A 15,640-nucleotide genomic window follows, 5' to 3' on the forward strand; every position below is an offset into this window, starting at 1 on the left:
TATTTATTAAAAAAGATAATGGGGTTAGGCAAAATATAATGAGACAAGTATGACTCAACCCATTATTATTATTATTATTATTATTATTATTATTATTATTATTATTTGAGGGGTTAATTGCACTTTCATCAATAGTTCAAGGGTCTATTTGACGCTTTTCCCTTATTATTATTATTATTATTATTTTGTTTTTTGTTGAAATATGTCCCCATATTAATTTTTCTTTTAAAAACAGATAAATTAAATTTGTAAAGTTATAATTTTAATTAGCACTTCTTCTTCTTCTTCTTTTTTTTTTTTTTTTTTTTTTTTTTTTTTTTTTTTTTTTTTTGGCTTACAGCCCATTTCAATTTTAACATAGGAGTGAAGATGATTTTGCTTGAACTTTGGATATGCTTCCTGTCCATGATTGATTTGATTATTTAGTTATTTATTTTTTAAAATAGCATTATTTTAAAACTTTTTTGTCGTATTACACATTATCTCTTCTATATAGACTCTAGAGCATTGCATTTGAGTACAATATACCTTTTATTATATATATATATATATATATATATATATATATATATATATATATAAAGTAATATGGGAAATGTGCAACTACTATTTGAGAATATCATAGCTAGCAAAGAAATCAATTTAGAACCGTTATTATTGAGAGTTGAACTTGTACATTGTGGTTAGCAAATCAATAGTGTAACCAATATAGTTTGGTTGTGGTTGCATGCCTCATTAATTTATATTTCAAGAATTGATATGGAGTATATCACAATTTAAAAAATGAAAAGACAATTGTAACCCTGTCAAACTAGAAAAATACTGCTTAAAATTATGGAATTTCCGACCACCTGAAAATGATCTTAAATCAAGTCGAATGCCTTGTTTCAACCACTTTTGGTATCCGAAAAAAATCTTTGTTGCTATATCCGACCATTTTTTACTTTTGACTTCATTTAAGATCATTTTCAGATGGTCAGAAATTTAATAATTTCCAACAGTGAAAGACAGAGTGAATTGAAGGGCAAATGCATCCAAATTTGAGAATTAACATTTATTTGATAAACAATTAAACAACAAATAGTAGATATAAAATGGTATGTAGCCTCGTAAAATATAGTTAAGTGGGTAGAACATGATTTTTATACCAGCGAGTTTATGAGTCCTTGATTATTGTATTATTGTAATATTCTTAAGTTAATAATTCATATTAATAAGTATATCCTTTTGCAATTTTCCAATAAACTTATGGGTCCTTGATTACCAAATGGAAAATTGCACAAGTGCACAAGATATAGTGATATACTTGTTAATATGTGTTAATAAGTATATCCTTTGCAATTTATCATTTTGGATTATGGGACCTTGATGGCACCTATGGCCAACCCCTCTATGATTGTGGTACCATGCTTATATTTGGAGGTTCAATAAAATGGTATGGAGAGCATACATTATGAATTGATTTGTTATCGAAACATTAAATCGTGTAAGTTTTATTTCAAAGAATAAATTTGCATTATGAAATATCAATAAATCTACTGACTCTATTTGGTATTAGTGAGTCTCTTGTGTTACTGTTTCATGGATCTTTATATGTGAGACGGTTCGGATCATGATAAAAATACAATTAAGTGCATGAAACTGTTACTTATATTTTTAACACAATTTATTTGCACACAAAAATACTATCACGTTTTTTTAAGTGTTTCTGATCCGTTAGATCTATCCTGATAGACGATTGTAATAGGTTTCTATTTCTCTTTTGGGCGTGCATTCTCGTTTGATCCGTTTTCTATATATGTGTGTGTTGACAACATTTGCTAAATGACAAATAAGTGATGTAATTCATTTGCAATATTTGTGATAAGTTGAAGTTATTATAAGATTATTTAAACATTTAAATATTAATAAAATGACAATGAAGCCAAGTTGTATTCTTGATAAGTTTATCCTTTGCAATTCTCCATTTGGGTCGTGGGTCCTTCATTGATAGGACCTTACTGAATAACGAAAACATCGTTTTCTTTAAAGTTGTTTTTATGTTTTAAGTTATGGACTTTATGGTGACTAGAATTTAATTGGTAATTAATTACTGCACAAAAGTGGTTGTTGAGCTAGTAGTTATCTTTCAAGGGATTAAGGGAAGATTCAATATATGGTAAGTTATACTTACTCTTACGTATTTTATCTGTCATGTTTAATATTTTTTGGTCAAATCAATTCTTTATTCTTTGCTTATTTCTATTAGGATTTTCTTATAATTTTAAATTTTGATTTTTTTTTTTTTGTGTTTAATTGTACTTCAAATGTAGTTTCTAAATATATAAATTTTACATACTAATTCTAACTTAATATTATGAAAAAATAAATTGTAAATAACTTCAGTCAAGTCTGGTTAACCGAACCCTACATATAAAATGGAAGGAAGGAGTATCCTTTTTTGAGATCTAAAGTGAACCTCGATATACAACATTATTTTTAGGGTAATACAGTAATAATCATTCATTTTGAGTATATCAGATTTATTATATATATTTTGTTACAAGTTCGTTTTTAGTATATTGCGTTGTCATTTTTAGTGTATTACAAGTCAAATAAGCTAAGCATATATGTATTAAATATCTATCTTGCTACGTGAATCCTAATCCACCATATAATTAAGCATCGGGGATTCAAGTTATTCATACATTTAAAGAAAATAAAATATGTGTGAATCATCTAGTTGATATATATTGATGCAAGATAGAATTTGGAGTAGAATGGTGTATTTGGTCTTTTTTTTTTTCTTTGAATATTAATTTAGGGAGGAAAAAGTGTTGTCCTGATTCTTGATATCCACTACTTGTCCCGTCCGTCTTGAAGTTTTAGTGGAGAAGTAAATTGTGAGATGTGTTTTAATCATTCCCAAAATTTTCAAATTGTTTGTATAACAATATCAACTAAGACCAACTTTTCATAAAGTAGAAAGTAAGCTAAAAACAACTACATAAAACGATACTACCCAACACTCACACAATTAGTCGTGGTTAAAGACCGTACCAACGGTCATTTAAAAAAAAAAAAACATCAAATTCATGAAGTTCAACCGATAAGGAGTAATAAAATTGTGTCATTCAGACTAAACAAAAATTAGCTTCATGCCTTCAATGTGGTCCATTAACCGTATTCCTTAATAGCATCCACAATATATGATAATGAGAGTCCCTAACCACAACTCCTTTCAAAATATTTTTTTTTAGCTTTGGTTTTGCGTATTATATTTCCTTTGGGTTTGAGGTATCCAAACAATCATTATAAATTAAAGTTTATCAAAACAATTGTTTTTATCACAACTTTAAAGTAAGTAAATATAAAGCAACTTTAACACATAAAGCAACCCATCATACATATATTATTTAATTGTCACATTATTTGTAAATATTTAATAAAAAAATTTATCTATATATATATATACATGTACATATACATTAATTAAAACCCTCACTTTCCATTATTATCAATCTCTTCACTTCTATCACCAAATCCTTACAAAGATGGCCGTGGATACATTGTTCTCCCTCGTGATGTTCATTTCCACAATGGTCCTCAACAAAGACAAAAATACCCTCATCACGGCCACATGCAGCAAAACCCCCAATTACCCTCTGTGCGTCGCCACCCTGCAATCCGACCCCCGGAGCTCCGCCGCCGGCGCCGACATCGAGACTCTCGGCCTGGTCATGGTGAGCGCCGTCAAGGCGCGAGCCACCGAGGTCACGCAGGCCATACCACCGCTCAAGGTGGCGAAACCGGAGTGGGGCCAGCCCCTCAGCCAGTGCTACTTTTACTACGACGCCGTTTTGCGCGCCGACGTGCCCGAGGCGGAGATGGCCCTGAAGAGAGGCGTCCCGAAGTTCGCGGAGGCGGGGATGGCGGACGCGGCGGTGGAGGCGGCGAGCTGCGACGCCGCGTTTAAGGATAATGGAATTACGGAATCGCCCTTGAAGGATTTTAACAAGAACGTGGTTGAACTCTCCGGTGTGGCCACGTCAATCATCAAGATGTTGTTATGATCTTAATTAGTTGTGTGAGATTTGAACTTTTTTACTCTGATTTTTATCGTTGCTATACTATTATTCTCTCTTCAAAAAAAAAAAAAAGAAGTTATTTTCAAGCTAAACATGTTGTCTATGTTCATAAATTAAATATAAAATAATATTTGTTAACGAATTATTTGCAAAAATCTCATCAAAAGCATTATTAATTACATATACATGAGTTTGATTTGCAAGCGGTATAGTAAAAATAGGCCTAATAGGCCGGTTAGGCGCTAGGCGCCCTGGGATCGAGGCGGTTTCAGTCCTAGGCGCCGAGTTGGGCGGCTAACTCGGTTGAGTGGTATTTTTTGCTTCCTCAGTTGCTAGCTCTTCTGCCTGCTACGTACTTAACTAACCATCTAGTATATGTAGTTGACTAGTTTGTGTGATTATAATAGTCTAACAACTTATAATTTTGAGTCTCTACCAAAAAAAAAAAACAAAAAACTTATAATCTTGAGTGGAAAAAGTGGAGACGATATACTCGAATTACTCGACCACCTAGACGCTAGCAGGCGCACCCCAAACGCCCAACTAATGCCTAGCGCTCCTCGTTGAATTTCAGACTATTAGATAATTTAATTCGAAACTTTCAAAAGAGTCATTATTTCTTACAGAAACTTTACAAAATATTATAAAATTAAAATTGTTTTCCTAATTTTTGGAAATAATGTTTCTTCCCAGCTTGTCAACTTAGTTTGTGGAGTGCACTTCATGGTTTTGCAATCCTATACTAGGTGGCAACAATAATATATCATTTCTTGCGGTAATTCTTTCTAATTTCTTACATTAAAGCCTGATTATATTAATTGGCAGTAACAAGAGGGTTCCATTGGGAGCAAAAGCAAATGGAATATATTCTAAAGTTTATTCTTTAATTTGTGCCGCCTTTACAGCATCACATTGCTTTTCTTTTTTTTTGGTATATATATATATATATATATATATATATATATATATATATATATAGAAGAACGCTCATATGTGGTCATGTCATTAGGTGTGGTCGTGTGGTCGTATCTGTGTCATTGAATCAGTTTAATCTAACGGCAGTGATAATTCTGAGGATTTTCGCGCGTTTTGGTAAGTGGGGGTGTTATGGTAATTACAGTGGCCATTTATAGCAGGCGGGTTCCAGAATACACCAACCGTGTTGACAACATACACCAATAGTGTAATAAAACACACCAGAGTGAACACACCAATGGTGTATTCCCGTGTTATGGTAATTACAATGGCCATTTATAGCGGCCGGGTTCCAGAATACACCAACAGTGTTGACAACATGCACCAATAGTGTAATAAAATACACAACAAAATCTTGATTAATATTCCGGTGTTTTATGACGAGTTTACCCTTGCAATTCGCTGGGTATGAGAATGTGCGCGAAAATACTAGAAAAATCTTGATTAATATGATTCATTGAATTTATCTAATCTAATGGCCTATAATTGACCATATGACCACACCTAACAACATGGCCACATGTGATCACTCCTATATATATATATATATATATATATATATATATATATATATATATATATATATATATATATATCATTGGGGATATATAAATTAATGAGATTTGAATTTAAATCTATTAATTGAAAGTTAAAAGTGTTTTTATATTTACGAAACCAACTATATCAAACTCTAAAACTTAAATCTCTAATTTTTTATTTTCACACTTTATCGTGGTCTCTCCTTATTTCTCTCATAGCTGAGTAGCATGCATACCCATCCTTATGTACTATATAGTAGTAGTGAAGGCAGTGGAGTGAACTATTTGATTGATCAAAAGTTAATCTTGAGTTTTTATCTTAGTTTTTAATTTTTTAAAATTCGATTGAGGTTAAGGGTACTTGTTATTGTCAAACCTTCGCACTTAGTTGTGTCTTACGACTGTAACTGTTCGTCTATTATTGTTATATTAGGTTTAAATTTTACAAATATATAAGCCTTATATAAAGTGTATAACGTGTAGATCTTAAATAGACTACAAGCCTATTTAAAACTTGCAATCAAATATCTTTAATGACTTATATATGACATATTAAATACGCCTTTAAAATGACTTCAGGCCAAGCCAAGCCTATTGTAGGCTTGTGCCTAAAAATAAACCTACATACAGGCTCAAGCCCAAACTCATGTCTCAAGTTCTCATTATGCTGTGCATCCGTGTGCACCATGCATGGTGCACACTGATGCAAAAACGACGTCGTTTTGACGCCGACTTTAAAAAAATTCATAACTTCATAACTATACATTCAGAATTGCATAACTACACATCCATAACTTCATAACTATAAATCCAGAATTGCATAACTGCACATCCATAACTTCATAACTATACATCCAGAATCGCATAACTATACATCCAGAATTGCACAATTACACACCCATAACTTCATAACTATAAATCCAGAATTGCATAACTACACATCCATAATTTCATAACTAAAAATCTAGAATGAATGAACAACATAATGCTGTTGCTGGGAATCGAAACTGATTTTTCTTTTTTAAGTGGGACGCGCATTTTTAGTCAAAACGACGTCGTTTTTACATCCGTGGCATCATGCATGGTGCATACAAATGCACAACATAATTTGCCCTCATAGTAAATCTAAACCTAATTTTTCAAAGTTTAACTCGACCTAATCTATTTTCATCCTTACTAGATACTCAAGTAAATGAATGAGCAATATAATTCGTTGATCGCTTAACATAACAACATAAAACTGATAGACAGCACAATATATGCTCTCATAACGACATAAAGTCATAATAGCTACACAAAGTTTTGCAACTATATTGCACTTTATATTTAATAGTCATCCACTTATTCAAAAATTGATTGACATTGACACAATTAAATTAAAGAAAAAAATTATCAAGATCCATTAAATAAATAAATAAATAAATAAATAAATAACAATTGAGTCAAATTGATAGGTATTCAATAAGTACCATTGATTTGGCCGACACCTAGATTTTTAATGTTAAAAGTAAATTTTCATGTGTACAAATGTACAATTTATTAATTTTATTTTTTAGATTTGTAAAATTTCTTTATTTTTATTTTTTAGAATTTTTTAAGATAGTCATAATGACTTTGTGAGAGGCGGAGCTAGAAAAAATAAGTTGGGGGTGAAAATTAGAAGGAGAATTTGTTTAGTATTAATCGTACTCGATATTTTATATATATATATATATATATATATATATATATATATATATATATATATCACATGATTGTACTAAACGTATATGGTACCTATTGTTACTTAATAATTTTTTTATATAACACAAAATATATAATTAGAAGTATTCTAGTTTACTTCTCCCTCTCTTATCAAGTAAAAGTCTTGTAACTAATTTATATTTCTTTTGTGGATCAACTGAATATTTTAATTTGAAGATGAAAATCAGTATCATAAAGTCAAGAACCAATGTTATTTTTCAGTTTTGATTTTAATCATTTACACAAAAAAAAAAAAAAGTACATTCTAAAAGTGTATATAAATTTTAAAAAAAAAAAAAACCACTGTAAATTATTAATTAATTAACCAACTAATAAAACTAAAACATATATCTCAAATTTAGAGATTTTTTTAATGTTAATTTGAATACTAAATACCTTCAAATCTTGTCAAGTACCTTGTGGTTTGATGGCATCGTTGTGGCACTTCCAAACGGAAGATCATGTTGTTATTGAGCATGTCATGTTGTTGAGCGGATACTACAGATATGTTAGTCTACTTAAAAAGTTAGAGAGGACCTGAAAATAATTTTTATCCATATTATATTATATATACATACATATTTAGAAGGGAAGGGACTACGTCTCTCTGCCCCTGATCATGTTCATTGTCTCCTATGTCGGATAGTCATAGCTATAAAAAAAACATCAAGATCTTGATTTAGACCTTTGAAATGATAACGACCCTTTATCACTCGTTAAAATGAATGTATAAATCTAACCATGTTGGTTGTCTCTCATATTGAACAACCATGACTATCAAGAACAAGATCTTGATTTGAACCTTTGAAAAAGAATGCAACCCTTTACCACTCTTTAAAATTAAGGTCTAAATCTAAACTAATTTTTACATTGCATACTTGGAGTCCAAATCACTTAAAAGAAATTAACATGTCAAAAAAATAATACTGAATATACTGAATATAATACTCTGTATTATTTGTTAAGCGGTCTACAAATTTGACGGTCTATTTGTCAGCTCGGAAGACGTTGAAGGGAATGAATTTTGTAACTTCCCAATTTTTTTGATGTAATTTCCTAACTCCTATGAAGCTTGTTAATGAAGCTGGTTTTCTAAAAGGAAAAAAAATCTCGATTCAACAATTTGCACTTATGGATTTATTTGGTATTTATTTCTTAATTTGGATGATAAGAAGTCAACGAGTATTAATTGACATGTGAAAATGTGAAATCCTAGTAGTTCAATTAGGGTTATTTCAAAAAAAAAAAAAAAAAAAGGTAACTTTCGCAGTTGTCGGCGTGATGGGTAACGGTCTGCACGTTGCGCTAATAGCAGAACTTAAGGATCAAAATGTTAAAAAAATACCAAGCCAGTCAACACAATTAATTAAATCAAATACAATTTGCAGCCGCCGCCCAGCCGGACGTGGCGGCCGGCCGCCGGCAGGCCGGCACATTAATGAATTCCAATTCCAGGGTCTCAAATACAATGACGGGATCTACAAGCCAAATATTAACCAATCAACAGTACAACCCTTACTACCTCTCCGAGACTAATTCAGATTCGATTCAAATCAAAGACCAATTCAGATTTGATTCAGATCACGGGCTATTCAAATCAAAGAATGATTTAGATTCGACTCAGGCCATGTGTGATAGACGCTGCTCGAGAAATGTTTGACCCAAAACTTGATGCACATGTCCAAGATTGGAAACACAGAATATGATGGGCAAAATTATATAAAGAAAAAAAATAATAAAGAACTGTCATTTGTCCAGACACTTTGCTCTTCAGCTATAATATGGTTTATATGCTTCGATAGTACAGTAAGAATTCTTGAATTGTAGAGTGTGGTAAGATGAAAGATGGATAAAAAACCTCAGGATGCGTATTGGCACAAAACAAATCCAAAGTATTAAACTAGCCGCTGTGTTAAAGAGACACTCACAAGCCTTAGCGTATTCTTATTTGCTGTACAAAGGCATCACGATATACTTTGAAGTTGATCCAGGAGGCAGAGACCCGTGTTGTCTGTCCATTTGATTCTGTTGTTCTATGCTTGCTTGGAACTTCCCTTCCTGAGCCACCCTCGGCTTCAACCTATAGCCATATTCGCCTGGTACTCGGGGTCCATACCAGAACTCGGCCCCACCATACTGCAAAACACCATGAACATGGAAGATCAGATTGGTAAGGCTGTTATTGATAAAACTACAAAAATAAAAAATAAAAATAAAAATAAAAACAAAACAAAAATAAGAATTTGAACATACATAGGAGATCCAGAACCGGTTGTAGATGATGAACTAGAAGATAGGTTTGGGCGGTCTTGTGGAAAGACGAGGCTACTATCTTTGGCTACACCTGATTCCGGGGAACCATGAAAGCTGGGGGAACTATTTCCGGATGACATCCCTGCAAAGTGGATGTTTATCAGCATTTTCAAACCTTGGATTTAACAAGACGTCGAGGTCTACAAGCATCATCATTCATCAAAATATAACATTCAGGAAAATATAACGTAGATGGTGATGACTGATGAATAGAATAATTTGCTTTTGAGTACTTCTTTACTCGACTAATGAAATCAGAAAACCAGTTGACTAGTTGAGGAGCCTCACCTTGGAAGATTAGCACAAGAAAGAATACAACAGTACAAAACATGGCAAAGAAGCTGCCATTCGATGCCAATGGCACTGACGACGCCTTTGCAGTTTTCATCTTCTTCAAAGCCTTCATTCGCTCAATCCTCGCACGTTTCATCATTGCAAGTTCATGTAATTCCTTGATCAGCTTCTGGTCGGCAGCATCCAGTGAATATCCTCGGGGAGGTCTGGGAGGCTTGGGGGGCTTCTTAGCACTCGTTGATTTGCGTTTCTCTTTCTCTATTTTCTTCTCCCCTAAATTCTCTGACTTTGCCCTCTCAATCTTCAGGGCCAAACTCTCACTGCTATTTGTTGCATTGCAACTCAGGATCACCCCATTTTCACCTTTATACGAATCATCAAACTTCCCAGCACACACGTCACCCAAAATCGTGTTCCTCGGTTTCACATCTAGAAGAGAGCCAGAGCATTCTACTCCTTCACTCATGTTCATACCAGCCTCAATATCAACCCCACACTCCCTCTCCCTACTATCCATCACAACTTATAAACTTCAAACTAGCACAAAACTTTCCAGTAATAAGCTTCAAAAATCTACTCCCCAACTGAAGTTTCCACTTCTGATTACCAAGCATTTGAAGCATACACTGGCAAACAAAAATTTCCAAACATCATTAACTTCCCAAATCTTAAAAACAGCAAAAATGAGGTTCCTACTAAAGCATCATTCTTTTGTTAAATTTTCAGGATTTAGAGCAATCTCCTCTCACTTTCCCCAAAAAAAACAAACTTGAATCTTGAAGTTAAGACTCAAAAATTCTCTAACACAAGCAGATGAAACTAAACTAAGCTAAACTATCTCAATTGAAACCTCATAAGTATCAAACAAACACCAAATCTACACCACCCCAAAGAAAAAGTACACACATTCAACTTATTTTTGATTTCCTTACACAGATAAACTATCAGACAAACACCCACACTCACACAGACATATACGCAAACAGATAGTGGACAAGGAGAGTACCTTTGGGCGAAAGAAAAGGAGCCCAGGAGCGGCGAGATCCGACGAAGACGGGCAGTATAGGTTTGAGATCCCAACCCCAAAACTTGAATAGAAGTGGGATCTTTTTCTCTCTCTGTGCAATTTACTACTACTACTACTCCCACAATAATCAACCAAAAATCACAGCTTTATCCGCCCAAGCTATGCACACTGCATTGAATTATACGATGGAGAGAGAGAGAGAGAAGGCGGCAGATAAGGATTAACGCACGCGGTGGGGGTGGGGGCGCTGGGTCCCGCTCTAGCTGTGGGAACAAACCTGGAAACAACTACTACATACGAGTACTATTTTTTACAATATAATTCTCAGAGCCATGGATTTGAAAATATGCGTTTGAATTTGAAATTGACCTAATAAAAGAAGATGAATTTAGAAGAAAGAAGAAAGAAGAAGAAGATCCTTTGTATATGGTTTATACTCCGTATCTCCACCGACAGCCCCTTCCTGGAACAATTCTAGGCCCAGCCACTTGTCACTTCAATTCCTTTCTCATTTATTTCCAGTTTTGTAGTTTTCTGTGACGCCTGGAACTCAATTTCACTATTTATTAGTGGATTGATGCGTCTGTTTTAACAAAATTTTGTTTTTTCACTTTAATAAATATCTTATAAGGAAAAAAGAAAGTATTGTTTTTCAAATGCCACCCAACAATGTACAATACTAAATTTAGTTGTGTGAGACCACATTCACCTTCCACTATCAATGAAATTACATATTGTGACTTGAAATAATAGGTAGACTATAATTTTCAGAGAAAATTGTAATTTATGAGCCTCAATAATATGTCAATTATCAATGTCACTACTGAATTATTAGTGGTGTAAATGTTGTCTTTCAATTTTCTAAACATTACATATACTGCCCCTCCCGTAGTGTACATGTTGCCCTTCAATTTTCCTCCCGTACGGTACCGGATGGGTAATATATGTACCGATTTGAAAATTGAAGGGCAACATTTACACCACTAATAATTCAAAAGTGACATTGATAATTAGCATATTATGAAAGGACATAAATTATAATTTTCCCTAATTTTCATATCGAATAAATGAATAATTACGAGTTTGATTTTTGTCTACATCATTTCAACTGATTCTATTGTGCACGGTCTTTTTAGTGTGATTTACTTCTCTTGTGTGATTTGCGAATCTTGAAAAGCGTGATCAAATAATTGAAGTATGATTTTTTTTTTGGGAAAATGACACTTTTTCCCCCTGAGTTATATACCTATAGCATTTTCTCCCCCTAAATTATTGAAGTGGCTGTTTTTCCCCCTGAAATGTTAAATGGACATATTTACCCTTAAACTAAATATTTAATTTATTTTTTTCTCCAACAAATTATGATCATAATTTGGTTCAAACTAAACAAACAATATAGCAACCAAACCGAAATATTCCAATTACAATTTAGAATCGAAATTCGATATTTAGAGTTTATTAAAATCGTGAACCGGAACGGACGGTTCATGTTTCGAACTGAAAAAATAAAATACATTTATTGTTGAATTTAGACTATTTTAAAATAAAAAATAAAATTTTAAAATAAAGAAGGTTCAAAATCGCGAATCAGATCAGGAACCGCCGGTTCACGGTTCAAGATTCAATTTTTTGATACTTAATTTTAATAAATTGACATTTAAATATTGGGTTCTAGATCTGAATTATAACCGTAAACTATTAATTCGATTGCTTTGGTATCTGGTTCAATTCAAACCGAACCATGGTCATCCCTACGTATACGCAATAATTTGTTGGAGTAATAAAATAAATAAAATGTTTACTTTAAGGGTATAAATGTCAATTTAATATATTAGGGGAAAAAAGCACCACTTTTAGAATAATTGAGGGGGCTAATGTGCTTACCTAAATAATTGAGGGGGGAAAAGTGCTATAAGTATATAACTCAGGGGTAAAAAGTGTCATTTTCCCTTTTTTTTTTTTTTTTTTTTTTTTTTTTTTTTTTTTGTGTCAATCCTATTGCACAAGGTCGTCTTAGTGATATTTATCTCTTCTATGTAATTTGCATGGTCCACACAATAATAATTGGAATTTTTCTTTGCCTAACATACATCATGCTCCGGCCTTGTGAACTGATTGGTGGACTTAATTTTAATAATAAAAATATAAAAAAAACATTTTAAACTATCATTAATAAAAATAAAAATAAAAAGTGCATGAAAGAATGCAATGTATTAGTAACTTGTTAATTTAATTCTAAAAACATTTTAAAAATAAGTATCAATTCACAAGTCAAAAAATTTCGACTTTAACCTGTCTTAATACATGATGTTCAAGGTTGGCCTGTAAATTATGACCTACTTGACAGTTGACACCATTCATATTCTAATAGAATTGACCAACAAGCTGTGATATAAGTAGAAAGAAATTTGGTTTCTTTGCATAAAGTCTTGTATTTGAACATTGTAAATACATCAAGTGTATAATAACTTGTATAAATTTGACATTAATTTAAGTTTGAAACTTTTTTTTTTTTTTGAAAGGCAATTTAAGTTTGAATTAATGTTAAAATAAAAATGCTAATGAAATTAATGTGAGCTGTGAATGGGCTGGTCCAAACGTAGTCGGATGGGCTTGGTACGTTGAACGCGTCAAGGAGAAAAATTACACGTTTTCTCAATGCAAAATTGTGTCATATTTTTGGATCGTACCATTAAATTGTTTATTATTATTATTATTATTATTATTATTATTATTATTATTATTTGTTTAGATCAGATGATAAGATAAAAACGTAATCATTACCAAAGGATATGCACTGATGGAATAAATTTCGCTTATGTGTAATAACTCATAAATTACACATAAAAAATAAATTGCACTATGATTTTTTTTTTTTTTAGTATATCCAATGGGATGGGAAGTACGTCGCCAAGTGTACATGTATTATTTCACTTATATTGATCCTTTGAAAGTTTAAGCGTGTGATTATCAACGTGATAAATAAATTTTTTTTTTAATGGAGAAATAATGAATTATGGATTCATTTACAAGATGAATATACGCATGATAGACCTGCTCTACAATATAAGAATTCAATCATGATAATCTTTTTAAAAATGGACTTCATGGCTTTTGGGTTCTTGGTTGAAGCTTGTAATTGGGCCATTGTAAGTTCCCAGATCGTATCTCCGGGTTTCATTTGATATTCAAATTAAGGGACAAAACCTGGAAAATAATTTTTTTTTTAATTGTTTACCTGAATGTAAGAAAATAATATTTTTCGTTTCGTTGAAAATTAAGAAAATGTATTTTTTTTTTGTTGGTTCATTTTCCTGAAAATGAACAAATTATTTGTATAATAATTGTTGGGTAATATGGTTGAAAAATCCCAAAATAATAATTCTACAGAAAAATTATTATTATAAGGGAAAACAGAAAACTGGGAAGGAAAAACTGGAGTGTTTGGATATAGGTTTAGCACGAGTTCGAACACAAGTTCTTTTCCTTATAACCTTATTTGCTACTTCCCACAAGTGCTAGGAGCGTTGTAGCCTAGGTTTTCCAGGATAAAACGTGCTACGATTCTTTGTTTAAGCACCTAAACAAAGAACCCGGCAAACAAAGCAAGACTTAGAACACTGCTGGGTAAAGAAGAGAGTAGAAGCAGAAGTTTTGAAGCAAAACTGTACTGGAATTCCTTAGTGTCGTGTACTGTGTAAAATGCTTCTGCCCTACCTCTCTTTATATAGGGCTGTTGAAAGGGATAGCATTCAACATGGCAATTAATTGGTATTAAACCAATTGTATAACACCTGTAACGGCCACCCACTAAGTAGGGTTAAACTCAGATTTCTAAGTAGGGTTAAACTCAGATTTAAAATTGGAATTAATTCCGTAACAGATGAGTTTAATTTGTACAACAGGCTGAACTTTCGGGTTTAAAATTGGAATTAATTCCGTAACAGATGAGTTTAATTTGTACAACAGGCTGAATTTTCGGGTTTCAAACCGTTGGGGTGCAGGTTCACACGAGAGTATAATATATCAATCTCTTCGTCTTACTACGAAGAATTCGAATCCACTTTGACCCGACCCAAATCGGAAGTGGACCCCACTGATAATTGTACCACAAAATAGCCACTTAATATGCCATTTTAAGCTAATTTTTCCAACAACAACAACAACAACAACAACAACAATAATAATAATAATAATAATAATAATAATACTAATAATAATATGTGGTGATGGTGGTGGTTGTGGTGGTGTTAGTGTTTGTGGTAGTGGTGGTGGTGGTTGTGGTGGTGTTAGTGTTTGTGGTAGTGGTGGTCGTGGTGGTTGTGTGGTAGTGGTGTTGGTCTTGATCTTGGTGGTAATGGTATATAAGTGGCGGTGGTGTGGGTGTGAAAGTGGTGTTGGTGTTGTTATGTCTCAGTGGTGTGTGGTGGTGGTAATGTTGGGCGTCGGCCAGGATGGCTGATTCAGTCCCTACTCAATTCGAGACAAAGCGTTGTGACTTACCATGGAGAGATATGGTTAAATGGTTAATGTCTACCTACTTATTGCGAATTGATTTTAGGTAAAATATGTGGCAATTAAATAGCTAAAAAAACTCAGTGGTTAAGTGTACTTGACTTACAACAATCACATGATGGGTAGAGAAGAATAAAGGGAATAAAGATAAAAAATAAAGAATCCAA

At 32.7% G+C, this 15,640-nt stretch overlaps 2 protein-coding genes across 2 annotated transcripts; one reads left to right on the forward strand and one right to left on the reverse strand.

Annotated features, from left to right (window-relative positions):
- Positions 1 to 3,450: 3,450 nt before the first annotated feature.
- LOC109175922 (cell wall / vacuolar inhibitor of fructosidase 1-like) lies at positions 3,451 to 4,124 on the forward strand. Its single transcript, XM_019325300.1, has one exon. It carries the CDS (start codon positions 3,534 to 3,536, stop codon positions 4,050 to 4,052), a length of 519 nt encoding a protein of 172 aa, XP_019180845.1. The 5' UTR covers positions 3,451 to 3,533; the 3' UTR covers positions 4,053 to 4,124.
- A 4,920-nt stretch (positions 4,125 to 9,044) lies between these two features.
- Positions 9,045 to 11,347, reverse strand: LOC109175919. Its single transcript, XM_019325298.1, has 4 exons — positions 10,938 to 11,347; positions 9,926 to 10,539; positions 9,578 to 9,719; positions 9,045 to 9,460 (listed from the first exon to the last, which is right to left on the reverse strand). Exons 2-4 carry the CDS (start codon positions 10,446 to 10,448, stop codon positions 9,400 to 9,402), a joined length of 726 nt encoding a protein of 241 aa, XP_019180843.1. The 5' UTR covers positions 10,449 to 10,539; positions 10,938 to 11,347; the 3' UTR covers positions 9,045 to 9,399.
- Positions 11,348 to 15,640: the final 4,293 nt, after the last annotated feature.

The sequence above is a fragment of the Ipomoea nil genome, unplaced genomic scaffold (assembly GCF_001879475.1).
Source record: "Ipomoea nil cultivar Tokyo-kokei standard unplaced genomic scaffold, Asagao_1.1 scaffold0688, whole genome shotgun sequence".
NCBI lineage: Eukaryota > Viridiplantae > Streptophyta > Magnoliopsida > Solanales > Convolvulaceae > Ipomoea > Ipomoea nil.

Coding starts and splice junctions, on each gene's coding strand:
- LOC109175919 (XM_019325298.1), bottom strand. CDS start 10,448: ATGGATAGTAGGGAGAGGGAGTGTGGGGTTGATATTGAGGCTGGTATG. Junction 9,720..9,925: donor TCTTGTGCTAATCTTCCAAG/GTGAGGCTCCTC, acceptor TCCACTTTGCAG/GGATGTCATCCGGAAATAGT. Junction 9,461..9,577: donor ACCGGTTCTGGATCTCCTAT/GTATGTTCAAAT, acceptor GGTGTTTTGCAG/TATGGTGGGGCCGAGTTCTG.
- LOC109175922 (XM_019325300.1), top strand. CDS start 3,534: ATGGCCGTGGATACATTGTTCTCCCTCGTGATGTTCATTTCCACAATG.